Source organism: Carassius carassius, chromosome 46 (assembly GCF_963082965.1).
Source record: "Carassius carassius chromosome 46, fCarCar2.1, whole genome shotgun sequence".
Lineage (NCBI taxonomy): Eukaryota > Metazoa > Chordata > Actinopteri > Cypriniformes > Cyprinidae > Carassius > Carassius carassius.
The window spans coordinates 23,166,159-23,185,668 of NC_081800.1; the positions used below are offsets into that span (position 1 = coordinate 23,166,159).

The 19,510-nt window shown below is 37.4% G+C and overlaps 1 protein-coding gene, 1 long non-coding RNA gene and 1 pseudogene across 4 annotated transcripts; 1 reads left to right on the forward strand and 2 right to left on the reverse strand.

Moving 5' to 3' along the window:
- Window positions 1-1,354: 1,354 nt before the first annotated feature.
- LOC132129049 (uncharacterized) lies at window positions 1,355-8,846 on the reverse strand. 3 transcript variants are annotated; one of them, XM_059540471.1, is made up of 6 exons: window positions 8,528-8,846; window positions 5,538-5,773; window positions 4,496-4,876; window positions 4,309-4,382; window positions 3,292-4,162; window positions 1,355-1,976 (listed from the first exon to the last, which is right to left on the reverse strand). In XM_059540471.1, the coding sequence occupies exons 2-6, from the start codon at window positions 5,679-5,681 to the stop codon at window positions 1,773-1,775; spliced, it is 1,674 nt and encodes a 557-aa protein (XP_059396454.1). In that variant the 5' UTR covers window positions 5,682-5,773; window positions 8,528-8,846; the 3' UTR covers window positions 1,355-1,772. The 3 variants fall into 3 exon arrangements, with proteins under 3 accessions (XP_059396454.1, XP_059396452.1, XP_059396453.1); XM_059540469.1 differs by having other exon boundaries at window positions 3,283-4,162; XM_059540470.1 differs by lacking the exon at window positions 8,528-8,846 and adding an exon at window positions 6,887-7,466 and having other exon boundaries at window positions 3,283-4,162.
- A 13-nt stretch (window positions 8,847-8,859) lies between these two features.
- LOC132129048 (protein SOGA3-like) lies at window positions 8,860-15,031 on the reverse strand (annotated as a pseudogene).
- Window positions 15,032-18,736: 3,705 nt separating this feature from the next.
- LOC132129263 (uncharacterized) lies at window positions 18,737-19,117 on the forward strand. Its single transcript, XR_009428469.1, has 2 exons — window positions 18,737-18,923; window positions 18,964-19,117. It is a non-coding gene; the product is annotated as an uncharacterized LOC132129263 (long non-coding RNA).
- Window positions 19,118-19,510: the final 393 nt, after the last annotated feature.

Here is a 19,510-nt window from a genome sequence, read left to right on the forward strand (position 1 = left end):
ACTGAGTGAGACAGAGAGAGATTCAGCGCTCCACTGACATGTCTAAGATTACTGGCACCAAAACAACGTCACACTTCCTATTTCAGGCACAGGTGCAACATTTCAGCAGTGGGTCGAGTAACTGCGAGAGCAGGATTGAAAGAGATACATTAGGACTCTGAATGAGGAATAGGATGCTTCCTGATAGCTTTTAGTAACATAGGGCAAGAGCAATGTTAATACTGTTAATACTTCTTAACAAGGAGCTATTTAAATATAGGCATTTTACTATGTTGGCATGAAGCATGTTCTACCTTTGCTTTCGTTTTGTTGTGTTTTTTATTTTTATTTTTAAAGGATATTATACGTGGTGGAAAAAGTTATTTCTATGTGGTTAATAAGGTTGTTAACACATTGGTTTACACATTTGGTTGCTTACTGCAACAAGTCAAAAATGCCCACTCCCAAGTCTTTATGACTATCTAGTCCTTAGATGACTCAGGTTGTTCCATAAGCCTATACAGGTTTGTTGTGTGATTTGTAGTCTGTAAGGTGAAAATTAGCTTGTCAGATTGCAAGGAAAAATAATAGCACAATGAGCAGAAAAGGAATATTAGTGCTAACATTAGCAATCACCAAAAAAAAAACAAAAAAAAAAAACATATCAAGTCAAGAGCATAGAGTGTAACTTTTCAAAGCACTTGCATTTATTATCTGGAGAAAAAAAAAATCATACATTTTTTAAGGGTCATATCACAACAATAAATAAACATTCCAAAAGCATTTCTTCTTTATAATATTGTCAAAAGATAGTTTACTTTTCACAGATGTGGACATTTTTTTTTTTTTTTTTTTAAACAAGGCTGGAGAATTCAGAAATGTTCCCGCAAAACGATTACCATACACCAAGTAGTTACAGCCCACCTAAAGTGCAGTTAAATAAGGCTTATAAAAAATATTATGAGCCCATTATCATGTTAATATTATGAAGCACTAATGCAGTACTGAAATGGACTTTATGACAGAACATCAAAACATCTGCACACGCATTTATGCATAATAGATAAGTCTCAATAACTCGCTGCCATGTATGTTTAAATACGTTATGCCTGTTGCAAACATGCTTATATGAAGTGAAGTGAGTGAAAGTGAGTGAAAGTGACATTCAGCCAAGTATGGTGACCCATACTCAGAATTTGTGCTCTGCATTTAACCCATCCGAAATGCACACACACAGAGCAGTGAACACACACACACACTGTGAGCACACACCCAGAGCAGTGGGCAGCCATTTATGCTGCGGCGCCCGGGGAGCAGTTGGGGATTCGATGCCTTGCTCAAGGGCACTTAAGTCGTGGTATTGAAGGCTTATGGTTACAAAGAAAAAATGTCCAAGATGGCATGGCAACAACTGCACCGTACACAAAGCACTCTGGAAAATAAAAAAACAAAAAACAATAAAAGAAAGAATATTTTATGAGAATGACAGAAAGAAATTAAGAGAAAAGGCAATAAAGGGTTCATAGGCACAGAAATTCACCAGGTCAGAGAATGTCCACCGGAGTTTCTTTCCAAAGCACTTCAAACAGCGCAAAGTTAAATGAAAGCAGCATTCTTTTGAAGTTATTTAAGGAAAATACCATAGGATATTCTAGTGGGCTGCAATATAAGGTACTTTGATGTGGTGGTGTTGGTTATATATACAAAAAAAAAGTAGATTGTGTTCTACAGAAGGTCAAAGTTTAGTTTATGCTATTGGGCGAAAGTGTCCTTTTAAGCTTGCTGGATCCTGTTCACATTATGACAGTTTCTGTGTGCCAGGAATATGAATTCAAGAATTGTTTGGGATTCAGGCCAGGGCTTGTTGGGCTAGATGTGTGGGTGATTTTTCTTGGGTGAGTATGCTTAACCCATCTGGATGGACGGCGTTGATTGGCTGGTCGAACAGGACGAGAAAAATGGCTACTGCTGGTCGCAGGAGATGACTCATAGTTGACCTGGAGAGAAAAATGTTTTAATGTAAGTGTCTTTATGCATAAATTATCAATACTTGGGTGAATCTACTTGTATTTTATGTACCAAGATGTTATGACTTTAGGTAACACTTTATTTTGATAGTCCACTTTAGACATTCTACTAGCAGTAAGTAACTTTGCAACTACATGTCAACTAGCAGTTAGTAGAGTATTAGTAGACTGTCTGCTTAATATCTTCTAACACTTTCTTTGTCAACTTATTGTCAACGTATACTAAGCCTAAACCTACCCCTAACACTAACCCTAAACCTACCCTAACAGTCTACTCTGAGAGTTAGTAGACATGTAGTTCCAAATTTCTGAGATTTAGTTGATATGTAGTTGACATGTAGTTACAAAGTTACTTATAGTCAGTAGAATGTCTAAAGTGGACTATCGAAATAAAGTGTAACCTGACTTTATTTGACGCAGAAACAGAAAGCAAAGTAGCAGAATGGGAAGATTGGAGAATGGGATCACGATCACAGCTCCTTTGCAGTAAAAGCAACATTCCTCATTCTTGGTCTACCTGGTTTCATGGCAAAAATGTACCTGGGGGCATTTTTTTGCAAGATGCAAAATACGTACCAATAAGTATATATCACTGCAGTTTCCAAAAGGAATGAACACTAGAGGCAGTAAAACTCAGACACCTTTTATTCCTTTTCAAACTATTTTACAGAGTTTCGATTAATAAAGCGTAATTTTCGCACAATTACTTGAAGAATATTATGTTATGACTTCAAAACCATTTTACTATGCTGGAAGATTTGAAAACAGATGCTTTTGAGTGTTAGCATCTCACATATTCAGCTTCATATCTATGGGTTTTCATAGACGGTAAGTTTGTTCGGTAGCTCACTGAGTATGGAGATGTACTTGAGAGGTGAGGAGCTCTGGTTCAAATCCTGTGTAACTATGGTTTGACAAAATTTACATTTGTTAACATTATCGTTTAATGTGCAGTAGGGTACGTAAAAACGGTATTGCAGAAAGGTACCAAGAGGTACGTATTTTAATGAGACCAGGTTGTTCTTGGTCCTGGAGAACCACTTTCCTATATAATTTATATCCAATTTTAATTCAATGTGCTTGAATTAAATAATCAATGTCTTTGGGTTTACCTGAAAAACAAATGTGTTAGAGCACACTTAGAAATATACTCTTCATGAAAGTGGCTTTCCAGAATCAGGAACGAGGAACACTGGTAAAGACCATGTGTACCATGACTCAGACAGAATATAAACACAGCATTGAAATTTAGTGTGTGTTCTGATCATATCTGTACCCTCTTCACCTGCTTGTTGTCCAGTTGCTGGGTGGATGTGGCCCTCTGACTTATGTCGTTCTCTCTTTCCATCATTTCCAGAAGTTGCTCCAAGTTGTCATTTCCCAGTCTCATCATATCAACACCATGTCCTCTGTGTACCTTACTGAAGTTTTGAGATCCTACTCCCAGAATAGTTTCTACCATCTGGCAGTCAGAGAATAAGTCCTTACTCTGGAACCCTGCTTTGTGGGCTTCAGACATTGAAACCACCTTGTGATACCCCGAATTAAGGTGAGACTGTGACTGGCTTAAGTTATAGGCCAAGGCATGCTGTTCAAAAACACAACCACCCATCCCACTATGTCTGTCTCCATTGAGGAGGTGTCTAGAAGGACCAGCTGCCCAAGACTCCTGACTGTGCTCCAGATCTGCTACCAGTACATCACAGTCTGCATGGCATTTCTGGACGTGCGCAAGTGAGGATGCCCGCCTGGCATCAAACTTGCTCTGGCAAATAGGAGTGCTGGTTTGCCTCGGAGGTTCAGTGGAGACAATGTTGGTCAAAACACCATTCTCAATCAGGGTTTTTCCCTCATTCTCCTGCAACATGGCACCAAACTTACGCAACACTGATGGGCTGCCAGATTTCCTGTCTAGCAAGAGGCACTTCCTGTCAGGTTGCTTTGATGATTTATAGTAAGTGGAACGAGGGGTTACAGGAGAAGAATCTCTCTGTCTGATTACCAGTTTGGAAGCTGAATTTTTAAGGGTAAGGTCATTTGATGAAACCGGGACTTTACAGATAACATGGCAGGCTTGGGGGTCATCCCAACTTGATTTCTTGTTCTGTTTGTTCTCAGCCTCATCAATCTCATCCAGAGCCAAACACGAGGCAGTCCTAAGGTGAAAAGACAAATCAACCAAGCAGTCACAAGAAGGAACTGGGCAAACACTTTGCGTTGGTCTATAACCAACAAGAAACATGCATGATAATAGGACTACAATAGGAATTAGTCTGATAGGTTGAGATCGGAAAGGCTTTACCTGTTCGTCACCAGGCTGGTCTTCATGCTGTCTTGATAACTGTGTGAAACTGGATATACCTTGGGGTTCTGAATCTAAAAAAAGAGGGAGATATGAAGGGATAATGTGAAAAAGTGTAAAGTCAAATCCTTGAGGTATAAGAGCCCAGTTTGAGGAGATATTTATCAATAATGAAAGAGGTACTCACTCTGTTTGGAGCTCCAAGATTTCCTGGGTTCCTTCTAAAATGCGGGTCCTGTTGGAGGTATCCATTGAGTATGTCTACGGTGGCATCTAGCCTTTCAAGATCATGACAGCTGGCAGGGTAATGGCTGCCGTTGCTCAGAGGATTAAGCATGTAATTGTTGGAGCAATTACAGTATTCACTGGGGTGGTGAAACCCAAAGCTTTGCATAACTGAAGGATCTGCTTTTATTTCACTGCATTGACGAATTGGGAGGCTGTTGTTGGGGCGACCATTGGCCTGGTGGCTATACTGAGAGTTTACAGGAAGCAAAGTAATGTCCAGGTTTTTATTGTTTGTGCTGCTCTCGCTGGCTTCTCTTCGTGCTTTGACCTCATTATACAACTGAAATACAATCACAATGTTAGAGACAAACTCATTAGTATGGTTTCAAGTATGATTTTTTGCCCACCTACATGTAAGCAAATGTTTTAAATCCACAAGACAGTGAAAACAACTGGCACTAGTTATGCAACATTTGCATAAGTAAACAACATGGGTTTCTACTTTAGAATGGGTCAGTGAGAGGGAGGGCTTGCATGCTCAAAGGTTAATTAATCTACCAATATAAAACTTGCTTGCTTGGCCAGTTTCAGCAGGAATGCATTAACTTATTGTGTTTTGGTGTGAGAGAGACTGTTTGTGAATGTTTTGTAAGTAGCCTGTAACCCCTATCCTTTTGAGTTTAATAAGCTTGTTAACATCTGTCACAGTCAGGGTGTTGTTGGGCGAAGCACCTTTTATTATATCCAATAAATGCAGCCAACTTAGGCAACAGGGGGTTAAGATCCCTTCAGCCAATCACAATTCTAGTTTGTGCCCACTATCACAACATCAACAACTCCATGCTGTATTGCAGTGACAACGGAACTTTATAGAAAGTTTGTTTACATTTTTGAATAAGGATCTCTCTCTCCCTCTCTCTCTCTCTAGATATAGAGATGGTTGAATGGATATGGATTCTGTCACAATAATTGGCATCACCTCTGTTAAAAAATTGTCTCACCTCTTCAATTTTTCTCTGCATGTCCTGTAACTGATCTTCCCATTCCTGCATCTCTGAGTCAAAACTGTCAAGCAGGTCAGCTCTGTCTCCACCCCACACACAACTCGCAGGCTCTGGCCCACAGTGCAATTCCAATGCAGCCATTCTTCTGTGTATGTGTGCCTGTGCTCAGAATCTTACGCTGCAATTCCTGAAAGGTCACTGGAGTGACCACATTGGCATGTCCACCAATACCTCTATGAAAACAAAAGAGATATTCATCAGTGAGAAATAGCCTATTCATTATTTAGAGTACTCTTAAGTAATCAAAGTATCTGGTAGTAGTGGTTTCTCAAAGTAAATTAGGTGACTGTTACGAATGTGAACATAAGTGAAGTCTTCATAATTGTATTGCATTCAAGGAGACGAATGGAAGGAAACAAAATCTCAGCTATTTGCTCTGGACACCTGTTTTAAAGCTTTGACCCATCTCTATATGCATTCCCTGTCCTTTAAACCAGCACTTAACTGTCGAAACTGTCAGCACGCTCTTTAGACACCAACTTCATTAGACATGCTCAAGTTACCTAAAGGGACTTCAGGGATTCTAAAGTCAGTTTTATAACACAGAGAGTCTCCTTGGAGTAAACTGGTCGCTCTTGATCAAAGGCACAATAGTAAAATGTAATTGGTCTATCCTTCCAAAACCTACACCTACAGCCAGCCTAGATCTTTAACTGCAAGGTTACACTGCTTCTTTTGGGTTAGGGATGAGGTCAAAGTTCCAAGCAAGTGCAGAGCCTTTTACCCGCTTGGATGTGCTCAGAATAGTAGCATAGTAGCAGTTTTTCTGTAACGCAGATTGGATTTACGGCAGGTATTAGGGATGGAATTTTCTTCCATCAATGAAAATGACACCCAGTGTAACTAATGAAATTTCCAGAATATACCACCATATGACATTATTTATACCCTCTGTAATTGTGTGTTATAAAATTAAATATGAAATTCACCTTTTAATAAAAAGAGATTTTTTATTAAATCTCTTTTTATTAAGACACACTTACTCTCTGTATGTAAAAGTAGCTGATCACAATAGTAGTAGATCTAAGTGAATTTATAGTTCCATAAATTATTTACATATTAAGGACATATTGTTAGTAAGCATTCACTGAGCAAGTATATGCACTTACACATGTCAGTAATTTACTTTTATATTACATTACTTTTAGCGTAAGGTGTGACCAGTTAGGCAACAAGGTTCTTAATGTTATATATTCAACATTTTCAGCCCAAGAGAAAGATCATAGATCATTTAAAAATGGAGTTTTCTGTTCTGTACTTGTATAATAATCATTTTTAATCCTTACCGGTTGAATCGTATTATTGGTTCCTCCAGTAATTCCCTCTCATGAGTTTTTGATTAATTGAAATGGGTGCTCCAGATTATGAGTAGTATATGAGTAACCTGTTCAAGTACAGGTTTGTTGCTTAAATCAAGATTGCGCTTGTTTCAGTACCGCCTCGCCTTTGACAGCTCCTGTTCTCAAATGGGATGTTACTGTGCAAAGACCGCGAAGGCTCGCTTCCAACGGTGTGACGTAAACATCTTGTGCATCAGATCTTAAATGTTTCCTCTATCCGGCCCTACGATCCTGTCCGGAGCTCAGGGGGTAAACAACTGCTTTATAGTGACTCGAAGTATTTACCCCTGCAACGTCAGACCTGCCAGGTGTCTGGTGTCATAATGTCAGATTTATTCCGGCATTCGTGGTCTCCATGCAAGAGACTGTGGTCAAAGACATTCTAGGTTAAAATTACAAAGGCATAAGGAGAGTGTTTACATGGCTATTTTAAAATGCCCAGTTCTACCCCACCTCTGTGAAACTGTCTTGTTGCTAGTCTGCTTTTAGGACTTGGCAGACTGCAGTCTTGTGACGCCTGTTCCAGTTGTTTCAACTTCTACTAATGCCCACAGGCAACTGGACTATTTGTGACACTTAAAACACTCTGTCCATTTTATTTTTAAGATTCCACTGGACAGAAATAGTGGATACTAAGTGTGCTATCCGCAGTTCTTAATGGACACCTCACGCTTTTATTTATTTAACACGTGTCTGTTGTGCAATAAACAGGCGGCCGACAGTTCAGCCTTAATATTGGCCGCTGACTCAAATATTTTCCGAGCACAATATGTAGAGCAAAGAAAACAACAAAGTGAAAGCCTCTGAGAATGGAAACACAGTAGAACTTGTACATTTTAGTACAGAGTTGTGTTTGATGTTTTTAATGCTAAAGAGTTTACTTTCAGCTGGCAGGAAATTGAGAAGAAATGACTTGTGATCCCCAAAAAGAGACTCATGCTAGGAAAAACAGATTAGTAGTTGTTGTCTTGTCAATCACTTAGACCCATCTAAACCAAAACAAATGTATTTGTTCTCCAAATAAATTGTGGAACCAACCCTTCAACAGATATTGTTTTTGCAATTATTTTAATCTATTTAAAGTTTTAATTATTTTACTAAGGAACTACTGCCGACAACTTGAAGACTGGAGATGCCAACAAGCTAAGTAAACTCATAAAGAAAGCAAGCTCTGATTTCCAAATTGCTTATCCATTACATGCTTGCAGGAATGAGGAGAACATTCCTCAATAGACTGATCCTGCTGTGGTGCAACAGAAAGCGCAGCAGAAGGTAATCTGTGCATATTGTCACCACGTACACAGGCACTTTATGTAAACTTGGACTCCCATACACCCACGTCATCAAAGCCACAGTTCTTTAGCCAATCCCAGCAAATTTTTTTGTGCAATTTCTTCAGATAATTGTGCAATCGATCAATCTATGCAAAAGATGTTCTCATCACAGAAATTACACATGCAATCAGATGATTCCTATCTCCAGTCAAATACAGTATAAACCCTGTTACTTATTCTCCATTCAAACACATGTATGCATATTCTTTCTGACCTCTCGGAGTATACAGTTATATACCATGTTCTTACTCACCTTTGCATGGTTCTGACAGGAAATCATTCCAGCCAATGTACAGTATCTTTAGAGTGCAGTGGCAGGCACTCCGAGTAATGTGGTAATGTGCCCTTTAGTAGTAAACTGCTGTTGCATATTTCATTGCAAGCCTTTGGTGGCAAAGCAAGCGTCAGTGTTCCTGATAGTCATAGTCCTCAATGAAAGAAATGTCTTCTGGGTAATGTAGTTTCCAGTGGCTCAGTGTTTTCTTGTGATGTGTAATTATTTTTAGTTGCAAAAAAATAAACCTCTTGTTTTGATGATGTGCCTTCCAATGGCAGCCATACATATGCAACTTAGATAAAACAGTCTCCAGCTTTTTGGAAATTAAGGTTTTGCAGACTTCTGTGCTTAAGTGTTGCTGTCTGTGCTTGGAAAGTGACCGTCCTGTGATTCTTCAACCATGGTGACGTACACAACATTGACAAACAAACAAAACAAAGGGCGAGACTATGCTAATGAGTGAACGGATAGTGATCACAGGACAAAAAAGAGGGTAAAAAGAAATACAAGTTTAAAAATGGTGGCATAAGAGAGTGAGGAGAACAACACTAGAATGAGGATGAATAAAATGATGGGCTGAAACATCTGGGTGAATAACCAGCAGGATTAACCAACATGCATTACAGAACAGGGGTGCGTGGGAAGACAGGATCAGAGAGAAAGAGAGAAATATTATAGCCATTAACATTTTCTGTTTGCATAGTTTCCAAAAATTATTGGCAAATAATAAAAAAAATAATTAAATGCTAAATAATAAAAGCAGACAGGAGATGAAATCTGAAATATGTAGTGCTTTCTTGTTCTCCACATTCAAACTCACTCCCTTTAAAGAAATAGTTCACCTCAGAATTAAAATTGTCATAATTTCCTGTGGTTCTCTTTCCTTATGTGGAATTTAAAGGGGTCATGAACTAAGAAATTAAAATTCCCTTCATCTTTTTACATTGATATTGTTCTATAAAAACATCCTGTAAGTTTCAGAATTCAAAACTTTCATATTGAAGCCAATCTTCCATAATGACAGGTTATGGAATGTGCCACCATTTTTTAGGTAATAGTGTGGCTAAAGATCAACATCTGCCTCTACATCACAGCCTGTTTAACCCCACCCACCTATTCGTGCACGTAGTGTCAATAACTAGAGAGGCAAACACGGGTCTATGCAGAAAACAAACAATAAAAATGCCCTGAACACAACAAAACGGTTTGTACTTGATATGTACTGAGTATCTATGTGTTTTTTACCTAAATCACAGCAGAGTCCATCTATGAAGAATGTAGGCTGTCAAAAATACAGTTAGCCGATCGTAGCAGTGGGTGTTTATTTCTGAGTCTACAATCCACATAACTATTCAAACAGAGCGTTCCGATGAGGGGGTCAAAAGAGGACAGAAAATAGCCTATTACTTCTCATTTATGATGTTTTGTCTAGGTAAAAATCTTGAGATTAATATAAGTTGACCTCAGAGAACAGTACAAAATTATAAAAAGGCAGTTCATGGCCCCTTTAAATAAAGGAATGACTTTGCATTATTTGGTTTCTGTAGCAACATGATAGCTTTGTTAGATGAACAGACCAAAATATAAATTTGTATTCACAGAAATTAATTCTGCTGCAGTATAGTTAGAGTTTTTTATACTGTTATAGTTTTTATTAAAATTTTGAATTAGTTTTTATTTATATTTTTTTATATTTTCAGGTTTTATTTTAATTTGAGTAATTTTATGTGCTTTTGTCATGTTTATTAGTTTATTTTTAATCTTATTTTTTATTTATTTTAGTTTTATTTGTAGTGATTTTACTATTTAAAATGCTAAAGTAACCCTTCTCATTTTTGTTTTATTTTAATTAACACAAATTTTTTAAATATATTTTTAGTTTTTGTTAACAATATCAACACTGCTCTGCTATAAGTCACATCTCACTTGTGCTTACATTCATTCAATAAAAATTTAGATCAGTAAAATCAAATATTATATGTCCTGGTATGTTTTGTGACCAGTTGTCATTTATGTCAAACTCGACATGATGAACCTTGATGCAAATTAACCTTTTAGTGAATTAAAACCTTATTTTTTTATGTTTCTCACTCAAAAGTATTATATGGATTTAGAAGACTTAGAATAGAGTCCATTTTACAGACTACTAATATGGTGCTCTTTTTTGCCCTTTTATGAACTTGTTTGCCCCTGAGGCCGGTTGCATAAACATAACAACTATGTTAAGACTGTGTCTTAAGAACTAGTTAGACCAACTAACAGTTAGCCAAGAGATAATCAGTCCCACTTTTCTGATTTAAATTGGGCCGGTCTACGTTTTTGTAACTGACTTTTAACAGTTATGACCGGCAAAAAAAATGAGATGGCTAACTTTTTAAGACTAGTCTAAGCAGTTTATGCAACCGGCCCCTCACTGTTTCACGGAAGAAAGAGAATCAAGGGTATATAACAGAACTTTGAATTTTGGGTGAACAATTCCTTTATGGTGTGTCAAACATTCTTGTTGTGCTTCACATAGACACACATACTCTAGCCAGACTCACAGATAATGGTTCTTCTGAATCTCTTTCCTCAGGTTTTGGGACTTCAAGTCGGTCTATAAACCCCTGCAGCTCCTTCCTGAAAGCTTTCATTTGAGCATTGATGCGGTAGAGTAGCTCGTGCTCCCTGATTCGCCCACCATCTTCGTCATCTTCCATACAGCCAAAAAGATTCCCATTAGCCACGAACACCCGTGCCTCTGCAATGATGGTACTGGTGTCGGCTATGAGCCGGTCAATGGTTCGCCCCAAAAGCTCTGCTTCCGCACGGATGTCAATCATCTGTTGCCTGTCCCGTATGGAGCGTGAGAGGAGCCGAGCGGATTCAGGAGAATAAAGAGAACGAGTTGGTGTGAGGCACCGAGTATTGCAGACTTCCTCCGAGTCACTTTCTCCTCCAACAGGACCCTCACGTTTACGATGGGGAGGGAGGCGAGAGGAAGATGAGTCGTCATCGCTACCTCTACGCCCTCCAATTCCAGGACCAGTGTCACTCTCTGCGTCGCTGTCCCGTGGTGTGATGGCTAGGTGAGATGCTAGATCATACCGTTGCATGTTGGAAAGCAGAACACGGTTCTCATACTGCAGCTGCATCACTTTCCCACTCAGTTCATTGATCTGCTTCCTTGCTGCCTTCAGCTCCTCCTGCAATGCCTCGGCTTTGGAGCTGTCTCTAGCTCCACTAGCGGCACCCATTGCATTGCCACCCGAGTTGTGCCTTGTACCCTCTTTAAAGCGCAGTTTGTTCAGCTCACATATCACTCTCTTATTCTGTTCCTCTACATCGGCCAAGTTCCTTCTTAGAAGTTCCGCCTCATCCTCCACCAACTGCAGTTGTTGCCTTAGCTCCGAAAGCTCCGACCCCTGCTCCCGCCCCGTCCCACCTTCCGCTCTGGACAAGCCCCCATTAGATGACTCTTCCCCTCGAAGATCATCCAACTCTGCCCTCAAGCCACGGTTCTCCACCTCCAATTCGACTATTTTCCGTCCCAGGATGTTGGCCTCTTCTTCCACCAATCGCAAGCGGAGTTTAAGCTCGGATTCCCTTGTAGTGGGAGGGCCACCAGCTTCACCCTTTGGATGAGGGCTGTCCAGATCCCCATAGAAAGAACGATACTTTTGTAGTTCTTGTTCCAAACGGTCCTTTTCCTTGTCAACCTTGGCCATTTTCTTTCTCATTAAGGTAGCCTCCTCTTTAATGAAGGCCAGCTGGCATTTCAGGTCCTCATTGTCCTATGGACAAAAGTGCCTTGTTAAAGTGCTGTTTTGGCAAGATTTTGTGGACAAAAAAAGATCGATGGTTGATGGTTTTGAAATGTATTCCAAATATGTCACTTTTAAACCAAACAACTTTCTGTTGGTGAACAAAGCTTATTTGAGTGACCAACTTGACTACAAGCAAAACCTGAATGCGCAACTTTGTCTCCTTCATGTACAAAATATAATGGATTTCTATTGAAATAACTGTATTTTGCCCACAAACTTCATAATTTTATAGAGCAAAAGTAAATGTGACAACAGCTTAACATTTTATGAATTGATACATATATATATTGTTTTTTGATTGCATGGCATCTTTTCATTCTGTATAGTTAGTAATGTAGTGCACTCCATATCTTTGCAAAATAAAATACAAAATAATTACTGGTTGCATTACTGGTTGTGATTTAAATTAATTACTTAAACTAACAGCCTTCATTTGATCCTAGAGTATACTGGTTGATGTCAGTGTTTCATTTTCACCTCTGTAGGAGTCTGAGTTTTCCTCTCAGGCTTTTGTGCATCTTTGCTTCCTCTTCGTTTCTGAGACTGGAAACAACAAATGAAAGCTACGCTATGAATATGAATTTAAACCTATTCAGATCTGCTGTAGTGATTTTTGTTTGCATTCCTACCTCTTTGGCTTTGTCCAGCTCATTTTGCAAGGCTTGTTTGGTGACTTCCACCTCAATAAGTTTCTGTCTCAGTCGCTCATTTTCCTCTTCTGTCTTTGTTCGTTTCTCCTCCACGTTCTCCAGCTCATTGTGGAGTCTTACAGAGACATCCTTGGCAACCTGTCAGAATGTGGGGGTGTGGCTTAGTGGTTAAAGATCTGATTTGTAAACTATCAATGTGCTCTTGAGAAAAACACTTAACCTTAGGTTGCTCCAGGGAGACTGTCTTGGTAATAATTGCATTGTTGCTTTGGATAGAAGCATCAACTAAATGACAAGTTAGTAATTAGATAAAAATGGTGCAAATAAATGCTTTTGGATGGGTAATTATCAAAGACCTTTTCTGCTTTCATTTAAAGATAAATACATGGGTACTTGCCTTCAAATCTTGCTCTAAGCTCCTTAGAAGTTCTTCATCAATTTCTCCAGTTTGTGCATAGCGAAGTCGTTTGCGTTCAGCCTTACGGAGTCTATACTGAAGGATACGACTATTCTTATTTGCACGCTCAAGTTCGCGCCGCATTTCTTGTAACTGACAGGTGTCCTCCTCATAAAAGGTGTCACGCATCTCCTCCATTTCCATTCGCATCTCCTCAATCTCATTCTATGAAAACCAGAGTGTGCTCATTAATAATAATAATAATAATAATAATAATAATAATAATTTGAGAAATCCTTATTTTCATGCTTTCTATTCTGCAGTTATATCTACATTTACATGATTTGAATAATTGCACATTTCCATAAAAAGCATGCTTAAGGAATCTTTGGCAAACTGTTGCTTGAACATGCAAATTAGTGTTTTGCACATACCAAGGCCATTTTCATAAATGTACTATGCTTTGTTCTGAAACAGGGAATAAATTGTTACAATGTTGCATCTCTCATTGTTCGATTCACTCTCAGAAGGTAACAAGTCACCTGAGAAAACTGCCCCCTCATCATCATAATGTTTATGTACTAGGGTTATTTCAAGATGATTGGACAATATCTTTGCAGACTTATCGTGGCTTTCTTTTTGTTAACCCCCAGTATCGTGTTGAGTAGGAATCAAGATGTGTTTGGAAAATAACATTGCCATGCACTTGTTGAGCAGAGGAGTCATTAAAAGACGGGGAAAAAACGTTTTTTAATAATAATTTGATGTGCTGACCCACAGAATTCAGGTCTGCTCACAGTTATCAACATATGTATCATTTATACATTTTTCTAATGGTTATCATCATATTTACTGCTAATTAACTTAATTTGTGTAGTTATATATTTGCATTGTGCATATTTGTTTTTTCCTATTTATTTACATTTTTTCAAGTACTGATTGTCTAGCATTTCTACAACATCTATCTATCTATCTATCTATCTATCTATCTATCTATCTATCTATCTATCTATCTATCTATCTATCCATCCTCCTAGCTATTCTATTCATCTTTTTTAAACATAATAGATTTCATCTTCATAATTTCTCAAGCATAGCAAACAAACCCTAAGATCTTCGTTTTCATCCTCCAATCTCTGGATCTCGTCCTGAAGGGCTTCATTCTGCTGTGTCACGGGCTCGTCGACGACGCTCTTGGCCTGTGCGGCCGGTCCCGGTTGCCTCTCGCCTGATGCTTTGCGTTGCATCCTGCCGCGTTTCTTAAATCTCTCGTTGATGTGATACTGGATGAGCTCTGACTGCAGAAGCCCGAGAAGCAGCTCGTGTCCGGTGGTGGATCGCGATCAGTCCGCTCTTCGGTTTCCCAAACCGCATCAGTTTCAGCACCATGAACAGCTGCCGCACCTCTCACCCTCACGACACGCGCTCCTCGAGCAGCCTGCTCTCCATCGCGTCCTTTAATGCCTTTCCTCCGATCTGCGACGCAGCGGATGATGAGGAGCGTTTGCCGATGGGTTTTGAGGCCGGTTTGACGGGGGTTTTGTCCGGGAGATAGTCGCCTCCTCCCTTTGGTTTTGTTCGCTGATGTTGGGAAATCCGCAGCGCCACTTGCGGCAGAACTAATCATGTCCTATATCAGACCTCCAAAAAACACTATCGAGTTTAATACCATTTGTAAGAGGGGAAAAATAAAATGTTAAATTAAACTTTATTGTTATTGTGCAGAGTACAAGTATAGACAATGAAATGCAGTTGTCTTCATATAGCAGTCCTATTAATATATAATTTAATAGCCTATATTTATAAATAAATTTAACATAGCTACAAACGAACATCAATTTTCTGAGAGAAAGTGAATTCGTATCGTTTAAAGAATTATCTAGGTATGAAACATTCATTTCAGACTTAGAAGCTACATGTATTTGTCAGTCAAGTTTATTGACATTCATTTCAGTAGGCGTCTTTCACAGTAGTAAATGTTTTGAGAATCTTCTGGTTCTTTGCAAGTTTATAGTCTGTCCAAATAAACATATAATGATTACATCTTGGTGCAGTCATAATTTAAGTTATTCCTCAAGAACATTTAATATGTTTTCTTACCGGTTTATAAACTGTATCATGTGTGTGAGTCAGTTCACTTCAGCTCGAGGTACCAGGCACTGCCTATGCACGCGAGACACTGACGTTTAATATTCATGAGATGACGTAACAACAGATACAAGGAAGTGTGAGTACCATGTTTTCAAAATAGTTAAGTACCATATTAACTACCATGTTCTTAAAATGCTATATATAAACAGTTAATTTGTTTATTTTTATTATAAATATAGGCTATATCATTAATAATTTTTTAGAGGTCGCTTTATAGTTCCCTTTAAATCCTTATAAGGAGGAAGACTGAATGCTGCTGAAGTTTGCTGCTTCTCAGAATAAGCTGGTGAAAATGCATTGTCATTCCCACACACTTTTATGCATGAATAGATTCGAAAGGTCAGTCTGGAATGTGTGCTCCCGACAGGTCAGTACTCAGATTACAACAGAAAATATTTTATGTAACTCTGCAGTCTTTTTTATTTTATTTTATTTTATTTTTTATTGCAAATGTAACAATTGCACTATATTTTTTATGGCTCGACAAATATATATTGTGTGCTGTTTTAAATGTCCTTTTTCTTTTTTACAAGTTTTCAGGGCCCACCTTGTTCAGGATTATCATAAAACTAAAACCAAAAAGAAAAAGAAAAGAAAATATTACTGAAATAGAAAAAAATATGTACAAAAAAACTTAAACTACAAATATTGAAAATATTAAACAATATAAAAAAAAATAGTAAAATATATATTTTTATAAAATATATAAAAAAACTCATTTAAAATGTTAAACTATGATAGTATTTCAGTTAAGCTAAAACAACAGTCTTGGTCTTTCACTAGTATTTGTCTGTAATTTAAATCAGTCTCTCACATATTAAAACCATCACTTTGATCGAATGCACTAGTCTAGACTGTACTGAATTGTAACTGTTATAATGAGGCACACAGTGAATCTCAGGTCGTTGGCACTGTGATATCAGTCTGTAACACTGCCTGTAAACACTGGAGAGCGCTGTCTGTCTGTGTCACCTGAATTTGAACTCTTCTGATGAATAGAGGATATAACATTTCCTATGACATCTAAATAAGATTTGGGAGTCTGAGTTATGTGATAGGAGGCTTTTTGTGTAGACACAGAGAAGAGCTAATAATCTCAGGGAGTGTTTGTAGTGGATATTTTTAGAGGAACAGTTTGGGAGAAAGGTGAAACCACTTTCTGTTAATAGGGCCAGTGGAAATCTCTGGCCTGTTTGCAATCCTCTTATTGATGAACATCCTTGAAGAGAGAGAGAGAGAGACAGAGAGAGACTGTCCTATTAAAGTTAAAATAATAAAGAGAGTATTATTGAAATTATTGTCATCATTATTCATTATTGAAATGCATTATTTAAAGAAACTGCTTTAGATCAACGACTGTATGTTGTGCTAACATATAAAAACAGCTATGACCATTTATGGTTTTCATTAATATGAATTCTGCTGGCTGGTTTAAATGGTAAAATGCATAATAATAATTTTAAAAAAAAGAATGTTTAAAAAATTTGTAGATAAGTTTTGTTTTTGTAGCAAAGACCTTTGCACTTCATGCAAATTAGACATTTTAAAGAGCAAAAAGTATGGTGCTTTGTCTTTTGGAAATGTAATTTGAGAGAGCTAGTTTTTGATTTTACTAGTTGTCAAATATAAAATTCCCCAAAAAATTAAATACATTTTCTCTATTTAGAGCAGCATTTACTTCTCTTTTCCTGCATGATGGACATTTATTATCTTATTTGGCATTATATATATATAGAATATATTTCTAACTTATAGTGGAAATATGCATATGCATTCCCCCACTGTGACCTGAATAATGCTACAAACTCTGACGTGGATATAAGCTCTTTTACAGCGAAAGCCAATTTACAGCCTGATTAGTCCAGATCTGTCTGCCCAACCCCTCAAAGCTCTGGCCTGGGAGCTCCATCGCGGTCGGAGGACACTTACCGGTATTTAAAGGTCCAGGAAGGAGAGTGGTGGAGGCAGAGGGTCTGCTAAAATAGGCAGTCAGGCATCCTCTTCTATTAAAATCCTATGCTATGTCATGGATGGTTGCAAGAGAAGAGCTAAGGTGTTTTGTGCCTTGCTAAGTAATTATTAGGGTGCTCCTATGTGGTTGCTAGGGTGCTATAGTGGTTTCTTATTGGCTAAAGTAATTCCAATCACTTAGAAAGGCAACAGAACATCTCTCTTAAAAGGCTGCATGATTTGAGATGTCATCGATGATTCACACTAGTATATATATATATATATATATATATATATATATATATATATATATATATATATATATATATATAATATAAAATACTAGTGTGAATTGCCCATAAATTTAATCTTAAGAATGAACAAGTAAATTAATTTTAGTTATGTCTTTAAGTACGAAAGCCAGTTTCTGCCATGGGATAAAAAAATAAAATAAAATAAAATCTTGAACTCCTGGTTTTTTTTCTGGTGTCTCACAATTCTGAATTTTTCCCAAATTCTGGGTGAAAAAAATATAAATTGCCATGGATACACTCATAATTGTAAGATACAAAATTGTAATTACAAGAGGAAAAATGGTTTAAAAAAAATCATGGCCAAAAAAAATGTCTGATGTAATTTCAGAATTTGTAATCTCAGAAGAGTTTTGAGATTTTGGTTTTTGTGTGTGTGTGAAAAAGATTCAGAATTCTGAGTCTTGCAATTCTTACATTTTGCAATTCTTGCAAACACATTTTTCATCAGAATTGTGAGTTTATACTTCACATTTCTGTTTATATCTCACATTTCTAATTCTTCTTTTTTTTCTTCTCAGAATTGCAAGACACAATGCCCAAAATTGTGAGATAAAAAGTTGCAGTAACCTTTTTTTTAAATTATTATTATTGATTTATTATGTGGCAGAAACATGATTCCATTATAATAGCAATGCTTGAATTAGCAGAACAAAACAAAAGAGAGTTATTTGTAAGTAGCAAACACACGCAAGAAGGAGAGTGTGGGAAGACAGAAATTAAGGTTGACATCCTGTTTATTTCATTCAGTTCTGTATCAACTGGTATCCAAGAGGAACACTGACATTTGTCAAATCTGTTGTACACAATGTACAGATCACAAACACAGCCAGTGTACTTCCTTTGTAAATTTAAGAGTATTCATAACTGTTTTCAAACATGTTTTGTCTCCCTTATTTTTTTCCCCCAGTCATGGGATTCTAATAATACAGGGAACTTTTTTCATAAAAGGGAACAAAAAGCAAACTGTAATGTGATATGACTTGCAAAAACTTAATAAAAAGCTACTTGCACAAAGCAATAGAGAGGAGTACACATACCTGAACAGACATTAAGGACACAAGTATGTGTATGTGTGTGTTTGTGTGTGTGTGTGTGTGTGTGTGTGTGTGTGTGTGTGTGTGTGTGTGTGTGTGTGTGTATGCAGTATATGTGTCTAATTTTACATATGGAACAAAAATATATGAAACTACCTGAGTATATAGCCATAACACCATCATTACTGTACGCAAATCTCAGGAACTTGTTTTGCACAGGAAATTAAATCAAAATAATTACATTATCTAATGCAAGAGTATAAACCCCCAAAAGTACAGTGATTTTCTTTGGTAGAACTTTGTTGCCACTTTAGCAATTTAGTAATTTGTAATAACGGTCACCTGAGCCCTAGCTTAAACACCAGTTTCACTACAAATGATGATTCAAACAGACAATAATAAGAGATGTAAAAAAAAAAAAAAAAAAAAAAAAAAAAAAAAAAGTGGAATTATCCTCATGTTTTATAGAAGTGATTCAGACTTAGCATCTTGAATGATTCATTTCTAGATATCATTTTTTTATTTAAGGGCTCAGTCTTTCGGGATTCAAGAGTGTCAAGAAAGCTGAGCCATTTATATAAGAATCTTTCATCAGCTGCGTATACTAAATAAAAAAAAACATTAAGAGAATCAGCTGCTGTTTATGTGGAAAAGCAT